General features: G+C 40.5%; 1 protein-coding gene across 1 annotated transcript in view; it reads right to left on the bottom strand.

Annotated features, from left to right (window-relative positions):
• LOC136677750 (sialoadhesin-like) overlaps positions 1–13,254 on the bottom strand; it is a 77,758-nt gene extending 64,504 nt beyond the window's left edge. The window contains exons 1-6 of the mRNA XM_066655362.1: positions 12,990–13,254; positions 4,541–4,879; positions 2,982–3,215; positions 2,167–2,421; positions 1,829–2,083; positions 1,484–1,725 (exon numbers count right to left, since the gene is read on the bottom strand). Coding sequence (XP_066511459.1) covers positions 1,484–1,725; positions 1,829–2,083; positions 2,167–2,421; positions 2,982–3,215; positions 4,541–4,879; positions 12,990–13,254 — 1,590 coding nt within the window. The remainder of the gene's footprint in view (positions 1–1,483; positions 1,726–1,828; positions 2,084–2,166; positions 2,422–2,981; positions 3,216–4,540; positions 4,880–12,989) is intronic.
• Between the last annotated feature and the right edge of the window lie 241 nt (positions 13,255–13,495).

Raw genomic sequence — 13,495 nt, forward strand, 5'->3', positions numbered from 1 at the left:
ACCTGGGCATGGGCTCAAGAGCTGTAAACGTGTTGCCATCAAGCTTAGGGTCATAGTTCTGTAACAATGAGGTTAGAGAATGTGAGAATTTTTTACTGTGGCCACTCAGGTTTAACCTGCAGTGTTTCCAAACCCTGATGAATATCTCCTCATGCACAGATTGTATTGGAGTTTAGTCTTCGATTTTGGTGCTCAATTCAAGAGTCTTCACTGACCAAGAGCATTTACTTTGTAGAATAAAAGTCTGGAAACAACACTAATTTCATAATATTTTACCGTAATGAACAGTAAAATATAACAATTTAAACAATGGTCTGGAGCCACAGGACACAACTAACTACTTAACCCTGCCCTATTTACTCTGCTCTAACCCACACTATAATTTCAACAGGGGAGAAACAAGCCCTTCAGGAGTTTAAAATGATAAGTTCCAACAGCAGTCTTTAAACACCTCACCTGGTAGATATTATCTTGATCCTCCACCACGCTGTTCTTCACAATCTTCCTCCTCCAGCTTTTAGAAAAGATTGAGAGATGTATCAGTGTGATTCATTATTATGAAGTTATAAATGCTTTTGGACTAGCCGATACCAATATTAATAACCAATAATTGTATAATTTTGTAATTAAAGCAAATTCCCATTGGGTTAATTATTTGTATTGTGGGTTGTCCTAGGACAAGCCTTTTTTCAGTATTTGTACATTTATTCATTTATATTTTTATCAGTAAATACTGCTGGTTCCGCATGAATGGTTTTTAGAGTGGCACTAATTAGCGTGGCACTGCCTTTGTTTTTAGAAATCGAGGGAGAGAGTGGCATAAAGTCGCTCAGAGGGAGAGAGAGTGTTTGAGTGAATTTTTGAAGTAATAAAATCAGACATTGTGGTGGTTGAGAGTATATTTCTGTGGTTTAACCTGCTTTCTCTCTGTATGTGTGTGTGTGTGTGTGTTTACACTGCTATCTGTGTGTGTACTGAGCATTGAGGATATCTTAAATTAGTTTTCACCACAGAGAAATGTAATCACATAAACTGTAAAAAAACATCAGTGCAAATCTGCAAGCACAAAGTTATTGATTGTAATATCGGCTAAAATTCCAATATCGGACCAATAACAATAAATAAAATATATAATAATTTATCCGCTGCCGATATATTGTGCATCACTAGTTATTTGTAACTCCTTCATAGTCTTTCTACAGAAAGGAACATGCAAAGAATGAATTGAAATGTATCAGAACACACATGCTCAGAGAAATGTCCATTCTTACCACATCATGAAAACAACAGCAGTGATCACTGCAACTCCACAGACTCCAACTCCAACACCCACATACAGCATGCAATGTCCTGTTGAGACATGACAGAAAACCTTCGAATGTTTCATATGCTCTATCTAAACTCGCCAGACTACCAACACCAAACAATCAAAAATGAAGACATGGTGCATTTTTCTTCAAATACCTTCAATATTGACAGGAACTGCAGCTGATTTTTTAGACCCAAGTTCATTCTGAGTGAAACAGTACCACCATCCACTGCTTCTGGAGTTCTTTGTAAAACTGTAACTGTGTCCAGATCCTACAGGTGAGGTTTCACCTTCTTTAAACCAGGTGTAGTTCTGCACAGGTGGATTAGCATCACTGCTGCAGGTCAGAGTCACTGAACGGTCCTCCACTGTTTCACCAGAGAAAGTGATGGACACTGAGACACTCTTTGGAGGATCTAATCATTTAGAGGTGAATAGCAGTGAGTGATTAGTTCATCACAGGACAACAAGGATTCTTTTGTGTATATATAGCCATTGGAAGATAAATAATGCACTTACACAAAACATTCAGAGTCAAAACTTCAGAGTATTTCTCTCTGTGTTTATTTCTGCACTTGCACTTGTATTCTCCACTGTCCACAGAACTAGTCTTGTTCATTGTGTAGTTCTCTCCTTTTGATAAATATGTTGTTCCTTTAAACCAGTTACACTTTGGAGGTGGATTAGCATCACTGCTGCAGGTCAGAGTCACTGAACTGTTCTCCACTGTTGCACCAGAGGGACTGATGGACACTGAGACACTCTTTGGAGGATCTAGACATCGAAGGATCAGCAATGAGTTATTCTCAGAATAGGAATAAAGAATGCACAGCTGGATCAGGTGAAAATGCACTTACACAGAACATTCAGAGTCAGAGCTTCAGAGTATTTCTCTCCATGTTCATTACTGCAGTTGCACTTGTATTCTCCACTGTCCACAGAGCGGATCCTGTTCATTGTGTAAATCTCTCCTTTGGCTGCCAAGGAGGTTCCTTTAAACCAGTTACACTCTGGAGGTGGATTAGCATCACTGCTGCAGGTCAGAGTCACTGAACTGTCCTCCACTATATCACCAGAAGGACGGATGGACACTAAGATGTTCTTTGGGCCGTCTGGAGGTAGAATAATGCATTAAGAATGGGATTAATTAGCTGGATGAATATGACCAATGGCAGCATTCTTGACTTTCCTTCATTCTTTTAAAAATAAGTGACCATTAATGATGTTAAGACTCAGAGTGTCTGCATGTGCCCAATTATCCTGTGCAGACACCAAAGTCTTAATTGCTGATAATTTCACACAGCGAGTCCACTGGCTAAGGTGTCTAGGGACTATGGGAAGAAACCCACGCAGACACTTGGAGAAAACAAAACTTCTCTCAGACAGTGACCTGAGACTGGGTTTGAAACCACAACCTCAGCACCCTGGAGTCTTGCTACTTACTGTATTGATTTTTAATTTAAACTACATGTTTCACTCATCATGAATTTAATGGAAAAAAGCTCATTATTTAAAGCTCCTTCTGGAGATATTTCAGTAAACTCTCAGAATTCTTTAACTGGCTTACACTCATAGATTTATTATTGTTTAAAAAGGACTTACTGCTACAGTTCTGCACCAACCCTCATCTTTCTTTGTTTTCTGAAACTGAAAGAAATGAGTCTGTACTTACATCTGACATTCAGAGTGACCTCAGGAGAGTTCAGACCCTGTACAGCACAGTGATATCTGCCCTTATCCTCCCTGCTGACCGACTGCAGGTGGAGCTGGTCAGTTCTGGAGGATAAACCATGTCCATTTTCGTACCAGGTGAATGTTGGACTGTCAGTCAGACTGCAGGAGGTTTTACATGTGAGAGTGACTTTATCTCCCTCTGTCACTGTCTCAGGAACCTCCACCTGGAGAACTGTAAACAACAGAAATATATACACAGTGCTGTCCTCACATTAACTGTATAAATGTTTTATTTCTGTTGTGAATGATCTGCAGAAGTCCACTTTCAATTTAGTGTCGAACTCACACTCTATTTAGAGAAACAAAAATATTGATTTTTTTGGTTTCAGTTTTTAAATCTCACAATATTTCAGGAGTAACACACTGAAACACATCTGGATTTGTCACGATACCAAAATTATGACTTTCGATAGGATACCTGCCTAAATATCTTGATACCGATACTGAGACAATACCATCGCAAAAACCTAAAACATCAGGAAAAGTAATGTACTTTCTCCACAAGATCGGCAAAAACACTGGTATCTGCTCGTTAAGTGTGAGGCCACACGTGATGTTTCGGCATTTCTGAGTCCAATCGCAACTTCGATCCTATGTCATACTTTCATAAGACAGGTTTACTGTTCGAATAAAGCTGACTGCATCAATGAATTTTGTGTTCTCATTTCAGAAAAAGGAATCTATTCAACATAAAAACGAAGCAAACGTGTTTTGGTAGCACTTTTTGCACATTCACAGCTCATTCTGATTGGTGTGAGCTGCCGTGCGGACCGACAGTGCTGCTCCATCCCTTGAAATATTGACCTTGAAATATTGAGATAGCAACTTGCATATTAATGAAAAATAAAACATTTTAAAAGTAAAAATTTTAAAAATTATTTCCTGTGGCGGAAACAGGGCTTCCATAGATGAGTTCAAATTAGTGGCAAAAATCATTAACGAAGGGAAAGGAGGCAAAGTTTAAACATGACTTCCTACATTTCTAATATAAAGAGATGATTTGGACTTTGCCTCATAAATATTTGATCTAAAATAAGAGATGTTATTTATAAAATAGTGCACAGACATTACCCAGTTAATGCTAGAAAAAGTCGATTTGTTTCCATCTCTGATAGTTTCAGTTTATACCTTCTCCTTTTGGGTAGATATATTTTGGAATTTAGGAAAAACAATAGGTAAAGACATTCCCCTTAAAAGTCAGTATATTCTCTATATCTTTGATGACCCTCTATTTCAATCTAATGAATATTTTATTATCAACCTGGTTACAATACTAGCAAAATATTACATTCACAAAGTTAAAAACTCCCATAGAAAACTACCATCTTATATATCTTTTATAAACTCAGACTTTAAAATATATTTGCAAACAATGAACTCGATAGGCCTCAATTTGAATAAAAAACTTCAAAATGTGTAAAGATTTTGAAACAATACAATTTTATTTAAGTAAAAAATAATTAAGTACAGTGTCTTATTTCTGCTGATGGATCTTACCTGTGACAGAAAGATCAACTCCACCTGCACCTGTCCACTTTCCTTGAGGTCGATCTGTTATAAATCTGAAGTAGTATTTACTCTGGTCCTTTTCTGTCACATCTCTCAGTCTGAGGGTGCAGTTGTGTTGTTTATCTCCAGTGAACTGAGCCCTGTCTCTGTACTCTGGGTCATTTAACAGAACATGATTTGTAGGCCATTGTTTGTCCCAGAAAGCTTCTTGCACTGAATGATTACTTGGATATGTGTAAGTGCAGCCCATTGTCACTGTAGATGCTTTTAGGGCACAGATAGACATGGGGTTGTATTTTACACCCCACTCATTATGGGTAAGAACTCCTGCAAAACACAATATAGAAATGTTAATTCTGGAGCAAGATGACAGCAAGAAGCTCCACAGATCACTTAATGTCCCTGCTGAGACTGGACACGCAGTAGAACAGACTGGGTTCATATTCCAGAAATATATTTTCTCTAAAATCTTTATCTCTAACATTACCATGACAACTTCCATTAGGACTGAGTTTAGAAAGATAGCTATTATACACCAGTTTGAGTTCAGTCTGATCCTGACTCCAGAGAGCAACAGAGTGCTAAAGATAATGTTGATGAATGCTGGTGAATGAAGAGTTGACTAAGATACTGTTTTAGGAAGGACATAAAACCACAGATTCTCTAAAAATGTAACTACGCGTTGCATCGATGCAGACCACAATGACCCTCCCCCACTCAGAGACGCAGACAGCACCACATTCACAGCAAGATATTTCCTCAGACATGGTGTTGGTTTCAGGGACGAATAAAAATGTTGAACAAAGGAAAAATACTGAGGTCTCCGGGAAAAAATATATAACTCAACGAGGAGCGACACCACGTGGTAAAAACGTGACGGCTTTGTATTAGTTACTTTCCTGGCACCTCATATAAACTCTGATCTGTCCCAAACAACGACCTACTCCCTAAATAGTGCACTTTTAAGATTTATAAAAGTATTTATACTACACCCCTACATACTACACTGTGTTTGAGATTCAGGTTTGAGATGATGTGGCGGGGTAATTGCACAGGAAAGTAACAATTAGAAAAATGTAATGCCTAAAGGGCAAAGTCAGCAGGGAACCCACCAATGTGTATCCTACCTGGCAAGAAATAGTTAATCCTCCTCTAAAATTACTTTGGGTGGCACGCGCCCTTTACCTAGTGTGTCTAAACATAGCAGTTCAACTAACTGAAAGTAGGCGTGCCCAAAACTTCCCTGTCCACAAGGTGCTTAACAAAAGGGGGAATGAATCATACACTGAGTCTGCTTTACATGCACTAACCTTGATGAGCAAAGGCAGAGTAACAGATAATTAAACTAAACAAACAGAATGAGACAAAACTAGACGAAGTTAACCAAATTAAATTATAAACAGAACATTACCAAACTCTGCAGCCAGAAATGAGCCGAGCTCCTCCAGCATATCAAAAACACACGCATACATTACATTTGTTGTAAATGCCTCACTGTTAACTGAAATACCACTTCCTAAACCCTGACACCACTGAGATTAGCTTCTTTAACACATGCCAGCCTCAATGCGGTATGTAAACATGGCCTAATTGCCAGACAGCGTCACTACTCTTTTGTATAAAGTGGAACAGATCTGAGCTTAATCGCTTTGCTCAGTATTGAGTAGCACTTGGGTTTGTGCATACAGGTTTCACAGAAGATGCTCATGTGCTGGAATAACACTCTCAGCTGTGTGTACATGTGGTTAACCTGTCAACATACACTCTCTTCCTGTCCTGTTCTCTAATGAACATATATAGTGTGGCAACCCTTACCGCAGACAGTCAGGACTTGAAGTTTCATTGTGAGTGTGAGAGTGCAGGAGGAGGGGCAATGTTGCAGAGTTCTACATATCCCATTATGCTCTGCTGGCTCTCCTTCTGAACTTAAGCCTCAGTTACAGCTGCATTTACAGTTCAGTGCTGTTAAATTTGAACAGCTGGTAATTGTTTATGTGATGTTAGTGCATTTATATTGAGTTTGGTGTAGTGTACTCAGATTTTGTGTGGTTCACCATGAATCAGGTTCCTAGCACTGATAGTTTCCTCCCTGTATTTTCTTCATTGGTTACACCCACCAATGTTTTTAAGTGCTTTAAGTGTGTAATAATCAAAAAAAAAAATTGAATTAATATTACACTGGTTAAACATGCTGCTTTCTTTTGAGTCTTCTTTATGCATGTCACAATATGCACTGCTAAAAAAATACAGATAAATAAATAAAGGGAACACTTAAACAACACAATGTAACTCCAATTCAATCACACTTCTGTGACATCAACCTGTCCCATTAGGAAGCAACACTGATTGTGAATCAATTTCATCTGCTGTTGTGCAAATGCAACAGACAGCAGATAGAAGCAAGAGGCAATTAGCAAGACACCCCCTATAAAGGAGTGGTTCTGTAGGTGGTGAACACAGACCACTTCTCTGTTCTCATTCTTTCTGGCTGAGGTTTTTTGATCACTTTTGCATTTTGTCAGTGCTCTCACCCTTAGAGGCAGCATGAGGCGGTGTCTACAACCCACAGAAGTTGCTCAGGTGATGCAGCTCATCCAGGACGGCACTTCAATGCGAGCTGTGGCAAGAAGGTTTGCTATGTCTGCTAGCTGTGTCAAGAGCTGTGTCATGAAGGAGATACCAGGAGACAGGTCAATACACCAGGAGATGTGGAGGGGGCCGTAGTAGAGTAACAACACTGCAACAGGACCGCTACCTTTGTGCAAGGAGGAACAGGAGGAGCAGTGCCAGAGCCCTGCAAAATGACCTCCAGCAGGCCACTAATAGCCATGTTTCTGTGCAAAGTGTCAGAAAAAGACTCCATGAGGGTTGTATGAGGGCCTGCTATGTGTGCTCATCCAAACTGGCTGAGCTTGAGCTATTTTGCAAAGACGAATGGGCAAAAATCTCAGTGTCTAGATGCTCAAAGCTGGTAGAGACATACCCCAAAAGGCTTGCAGCTGTAATTGCAGGCTCTACAAAGTATTGAGCTGCTCTTTGTTGATTGTAGCTCTGTGTTCAACAACATATTCCCAGATAGACTGACTGTTAAGCTAATGGGCATTAGTCTTCCATACACTATATGCAGTTGGCTAAGAAACTTCCTCACAGACCGTGTACAGAGAGTTAGAGTTGGCTCAAACCTCTCCACAGCTCTCAACATTAACACTGGATTTCCCCAGAGTTGTGTGCTCAGCCCACTCCTCTACACACTGTACACGTATGACTGTGTCAGCAGCCACTCAGACAATGTCACAGTCAAGTTCACTGACAACACTATTCTGGTCAGACTGATCTCTGATGGCGATGAAACGGCATACAGGGAAGTGATTCAAAGGCTAGTGGAGTGGTGCTGAGTAACAACTTGGTTATTAACACCTCCAAGACCAAAGAGCTGATTGTAGACTTCAGAAGGAAGAACTCCAACCTGCAGTCAATCTGCATCGATTGACAGAGGGTGGAGGGGGAATATATGGACCCAGATCTCCAATGGGGTTCTAAAACTTCAGCAGTGGTGAAGAAGGCCCAGCCGCATCTCTATTTCCTGAGGATCCTTAAGAGGCTAAATCTGGATAAGAAATTGCTGACTGTCTTCTAGCGCTGCTCCATGGAGAGCTTTCGGATATATTGCATCTCTGCATGGTTTTCCAGTTGTACAACAGCACATAAAAATGCCATACAGAGGGTCATCAACACGGCACAGAAAATCATTGGACACTCTCTCCCCTCCCTAGAGGCCCTCCACAGCAGTCGTTGCCTCAGGAGGGCCTACACTATTATCAAGCACCCTACACATCCAGGACACCGGATGTTTGTACCGCTGCCCTCAGGCAGATGTTACAGACCATTTAAAACAAGGACAAACCGTTTGAGAGAGTTTTTATAACAGGGCCATATCTCTGTTAAACAAAATCAAATAGTTCATATATAAGCAGATCTGGTTTCTTTTAAATGGGTTCAGTGCAATAATTGACAGTTGTGGATTTTGTACATAGGATAACTTATAGTTAATAATTTATGTTGTGCTCTTAAATTTGTTTACTGCTTTTATTTTAAATAATGCTCTTTTAGTTCTTTTTGTTTCAATTATTTTACTCTTAAATGCACCAAGGGGAGGGGAGGCTGTAATCCAATTTCGCTGTGTAATTGTACAAGTACAATGTGGACTGATAATAAAGGTTCATTCATTCATTTGCTGCTCTCCAATCTGTTTCATATTTGAAAGAGGTCTAATGTGGTCACAAAGCCCCAGTGTCTGTAAATGGGTAAAAAACAATATGCCATGTTCTGGTTTCCTCTCTCCTTCTACACTCATAGTAAATAAATGGCATCTGCAGCTATTTAGACAACAACGAGAACTCCAAACATTGTAGAACACGATCTGAGGATGTTGCTCTTTTCCTGCTCCGTAGGTGTGTAACATTGACTTATATTTGCAATTTTGGACCACATACGGTGGAAATGTCTCCATATTTGGGAGATTGCTAACATTCATTCATTAATTCATTGGCTGTAACCTCTTACTCAGTTGAGGGTCGCAGGGGGGTGTATTCCAACCTTGAGCCCAATAATTTCGGGTAGCTCTGGACCCACCGTGACTGTGAACTGGATAAGCGGTTGCAGATGATGAACGAATGAATTTCTGTAACACAGCCCCAAAGGAAGATATATAATAATAAACTCCTAACTGTACATAGTGGAGATTATATCTGATGAGGAGTGACAGCTCTGACTCACCAGAGATGAAGAGCAGAAACAGCAGAGAAACAGTGAGAGACATTCTGAGTGAAACCATCAGTGAAACCTGGATGATCAGAAATGACACATTACTTTTTCAAGGCTCAGCAACATCTCTAAATCTGCAGAACCATGTTCATAGTGCAGACACAGAGCTCTGAGTTAAACACTGTTACTGCACTGAACATTAGATGTGTGTTACATAGCAGTGTTTCTACAGTTATAGAGAGAACACTTTGTGGATCCTGAAGGAAACTGCAGCATTGCAGTAGCAGACACATTCCACATGAACAGACATAAACTAGTCTAAATAGAGGGGGTTAGTATCATTTCACATCTCTTCATTAGCTATGACTCGTTATTAATTCCAAAAGCACAGAGACTTTACCTACCTTCAGTAAGTGATTGTCCTGACTTCAATCCAAAGAACGAATGCAGAGAACAAGAGGAGACTTTACAGGTTAAACTATATATAATTAGTGTTAACCACCTTTAACACATTGACATTTCTCTTCCTGTCTTCACTCGATTGGTCCTTCCTTAAGTATAATCTATGTACAGATTATACTCTTTTCTCATTAAAAACTATGAAGTATAACACTAAATATTGAAACAACTGTTGTATATTGTAGAATACAGAGACTGTGGTGAGATCAGCATCTTCCATTTAATCTGTTATTTTTACTTTTTCAAGCTCAACTATCTGAAGAGGGTTTGAGTGATGTCAGCTGATCAGCAGCTCTATTTTTTTATTTACCTAGAATTTCCGTTACCTTTCAACACTAGGGCCTCAGTGGTGAGTTCAGCTTGGGGTCAGTGTCGTGGATGTCATCTACTATTGGTTTATGCTGCCATCTAGGGGAATTTAGGGAGGAGAACTATTCTCATTGCAGATTAAAGTCCATCACTGGCTGAGATCTGGAGCTCTAGTAACTCATCTGTCTCTTCATCCATTTTTCTCTTCTACTCAGATGTCACTTTAAACAAAGCCCTCAACATGTTACTTTTCATAAGATGATAACTGGTGTTAAAGTGAACCACTTTTCTGTTTGAGGGCTTCTCTCTCTCGCTCTCTCACACTGTCAATCTGTCAGTGCATATGTGTGTGTGAGTTTGCATGTGAAAGAGAGAGTGAGAAAGAGTGCAGAGTCACACAAAGTAAAAGGAAGTCACAACTGCCCACAACAACCCACATAACACTCTGAACATTTTCAACAGGCCTAGAAGCTGCACCATATTGTCTATAGAGGCATAAGAGTGTATTCCTTCCTATGGTGTCTTACAGGAATATAAACTGACACTGTATTCTAAATGTTCTGTTCCAGATACACCTTCTGTACTACTCGTTAATGCCCAAATTTGGAACACATTCTAATCCGGCATTAAGAGGCATCTATTCAAACTCACCCATAAATATCACTTTATTCTAATTAATTTTGTTAATAATTATATTGTTCATTTTCAGAATAATCAAATGGTTCCCCTTTTCCTAAACAACGACTCCCACCAACACAAGGGGATTAAAACAGGCCAGAAAACATACACATGTCAAAGCTCATATATCAAAAGTATTTATATCAGCCAGACAATGTTCCAGTGCAAGGTGCACATGGGGAAGTAAAATTATCATAGTGCATTAATACAGACTTTTATTAGTGTTATACACAGACAAAAACACATAGATTCAAAATCTGCCTTACCTCTTATACTAGTAATTTTTTATTGTCTTAGCAATAGCCAAGGTAGAAGCAGATATCTAGGTCTGTCTTCTTAAGACTCCTAGTTAGTAGTGCACAGGTCAGATGAACACCTGTCTGAACCATGCTTTCCTTTGTGTGTTTAAGTAAATTGCTATAAGAGGCCGTTTAGGCCAAATTTCAAACTTGCATCTCATACACACCATCAGACCCTTTCTCTCACACTCACCATCTGACCCTTTCTGACACTCACCATCAGACCCTCTCTCACACTCACCATCAGACCCTTTTTACTCACACTCACCATCAGACCCGCTCTCTCACACTCACCATCAGACCCTTTCTGACACTCACCATCAGACCCTCTCTCACACTCACCATCGGACCCTTTCTCTCACACTCACCATCAGACCCTTTCTCTCACACTCACCATCGGACCCTTTCACACTCACCATCAGACCCTTTATCTCACACTCACCATCAGACCCTTTATTTTTCACTCACCATCAGACCCTTTCTCTCACACTCACCATCAGACCCTTTCTCTCACACTCACCATCAGACCCATTCTCTCACACTCACCATCAAACCTTCTCTCACACTCACCATCAGACCCTTCATCTCACGCTCACCATCAGACCCTTTCTCTCACACTCACCATCAGACCCTTTCTCTCACACTCACCATCAAACCTTCTCTCACACTCACCATCAGACCCTTCATCTCACGCTCACCATCAGACCCTTTCCCTCACTCACCATCAGACCCTTTATCTCACACTCACCATCAGACCCTTTATCTCACACTCACCATCAGACCCTCTCTCACTCACCATCAGACCCTTTATCTCACTCACCATCAGACCCTTTATCTCACTCACCCTCAGACCCTTTCTCACACTCACCATCAGATGCTACTTTAGCACATAAGGCATAAAAGGCAACAAAAACAAAGCAGGAATACACTAAAATAGGGCAAAAGCGTGACAATTGACCGAAAAAAATGTGGGATCCAACTACAGACATTGTACACAAGCCCATTTTCAATAACAAAGCACAAAATATTTTAATATATGAATTTATTCATTATTCAATACTAATGTAAAACATTTCTAAATCGAATACTAAAAGATTCCAAATGCCTAATGTAGGCGTTGGCAGGCAAGAGCAATGGGAAACATACAATTGTTAATTAGCAAGTATCAGGTTTACAAACAACAGAAACCCTCACTAAATATAATATATAGGCTCTTCTGTACAGAGGTAATTTTGTTTGGAAATTGAGCACTTGTAGGATCTGATATGAGGATGTGAACTATTTTAGTTGTATATTTTTAAATGAGTAGAATTAAGAGTACTCAGTGTGTATAATTCAGGGTTACTGACAAAAGAAAAAAAATACTAAAGCTTCTAAGTTTCCATCATTTACTGAAAATTAACCAAAGTGATTTCTTCTTATTATACTTTTTTTAATCAGACCTTGAGAAAATCCTCAGAGCTCAGTATAACAGAGAAATAGGTTCTGAATCTGACAGGATTTTGTGTGTCTAGTTTGAATTTATATCCAAAAAGTGGTTTGGTCTTGTTGACCCGAGTATTAATAGATGTTCCCAGTGTTACTGAAAATTATATTCAATAAAATTTAGGTTCATTTAAAAATGCTCTCAATAAGACTAAGCCATCCATCCATCCATCCATCCATCCATTATCCACTCTGGGTCCGGGTCACAGGGGAAGCAGGAAGCAGTCAGAGCAAAGAAACCCAGACCTCCCTCTCCCCAGCCACCGCCTCCAGCTCTTCTGGGGGTATGCCGAGGCATTCCCAGGCCAGTCAAGACATGTAGTCTCTCCAGCATGTTCTTTGTCTGCCCCAGGGCCTCCTCCCCGTTGGACATGCCCGGAACACTTCACCAGGAAGGCATCCAGGAGGCATCCGGACCAGATGCCTGAACCATCTCAACTCACTCATCTCGACGAAGAGGAGCAGCGGCTCCACTCCGAGTCTCTCCTGGATGTCTGATGTCCTAAACCTGTCTCTAAGGGAGAGTCCAGACACCCTGCGGAGAAAACTCATTTCAGCCACTTGTACCCACGATCTCGTTCTTTCGGTCACTACCCAAAGCTCATGACCATAGGTGAGGGTTGGGACGTAGATCGAACGGTAAATCAAGGGCTTTGCTTTTCTGCTCAGCTCTCTCTTCACCACAACGGACCGGTACAGAGCCCGCATTACTGCTGACGCTGCACTGATCTGCCTGTCAATCTCATGCTCCATCTTTCCCTTACTCATGAACAAGACCCTGAGGTATTTACACTCCTCCACTTGAGGCAGGATCTCACTTCCAACCTGGAGAGAGCACTCCACTGACTGAGTACCACGGACTTGGAGGTGCTGATCCTCATCCCTACCACTTCACACTCGGCTGCAAACTGGTCCAGCAAGAGCTGGAGGTCCTGGCTCGATGAAGCCA

This window comes from Hoplias malabaricus, chromosome 2 (genome assembly GCF_029633855.1).
Source record: "Hoplias malabaricus isolate fHopMal1 chromosome 2, fHopMal1.hap1, whole genome shotgun sequence".
NCBI classification, from domain to species: domain Eukaryota; kingdom Metazoa; phylum Chordata; class Actinopteri; order Characiformes; family Erythrinidae; genus Hoplias; species Hoplias malabaricus.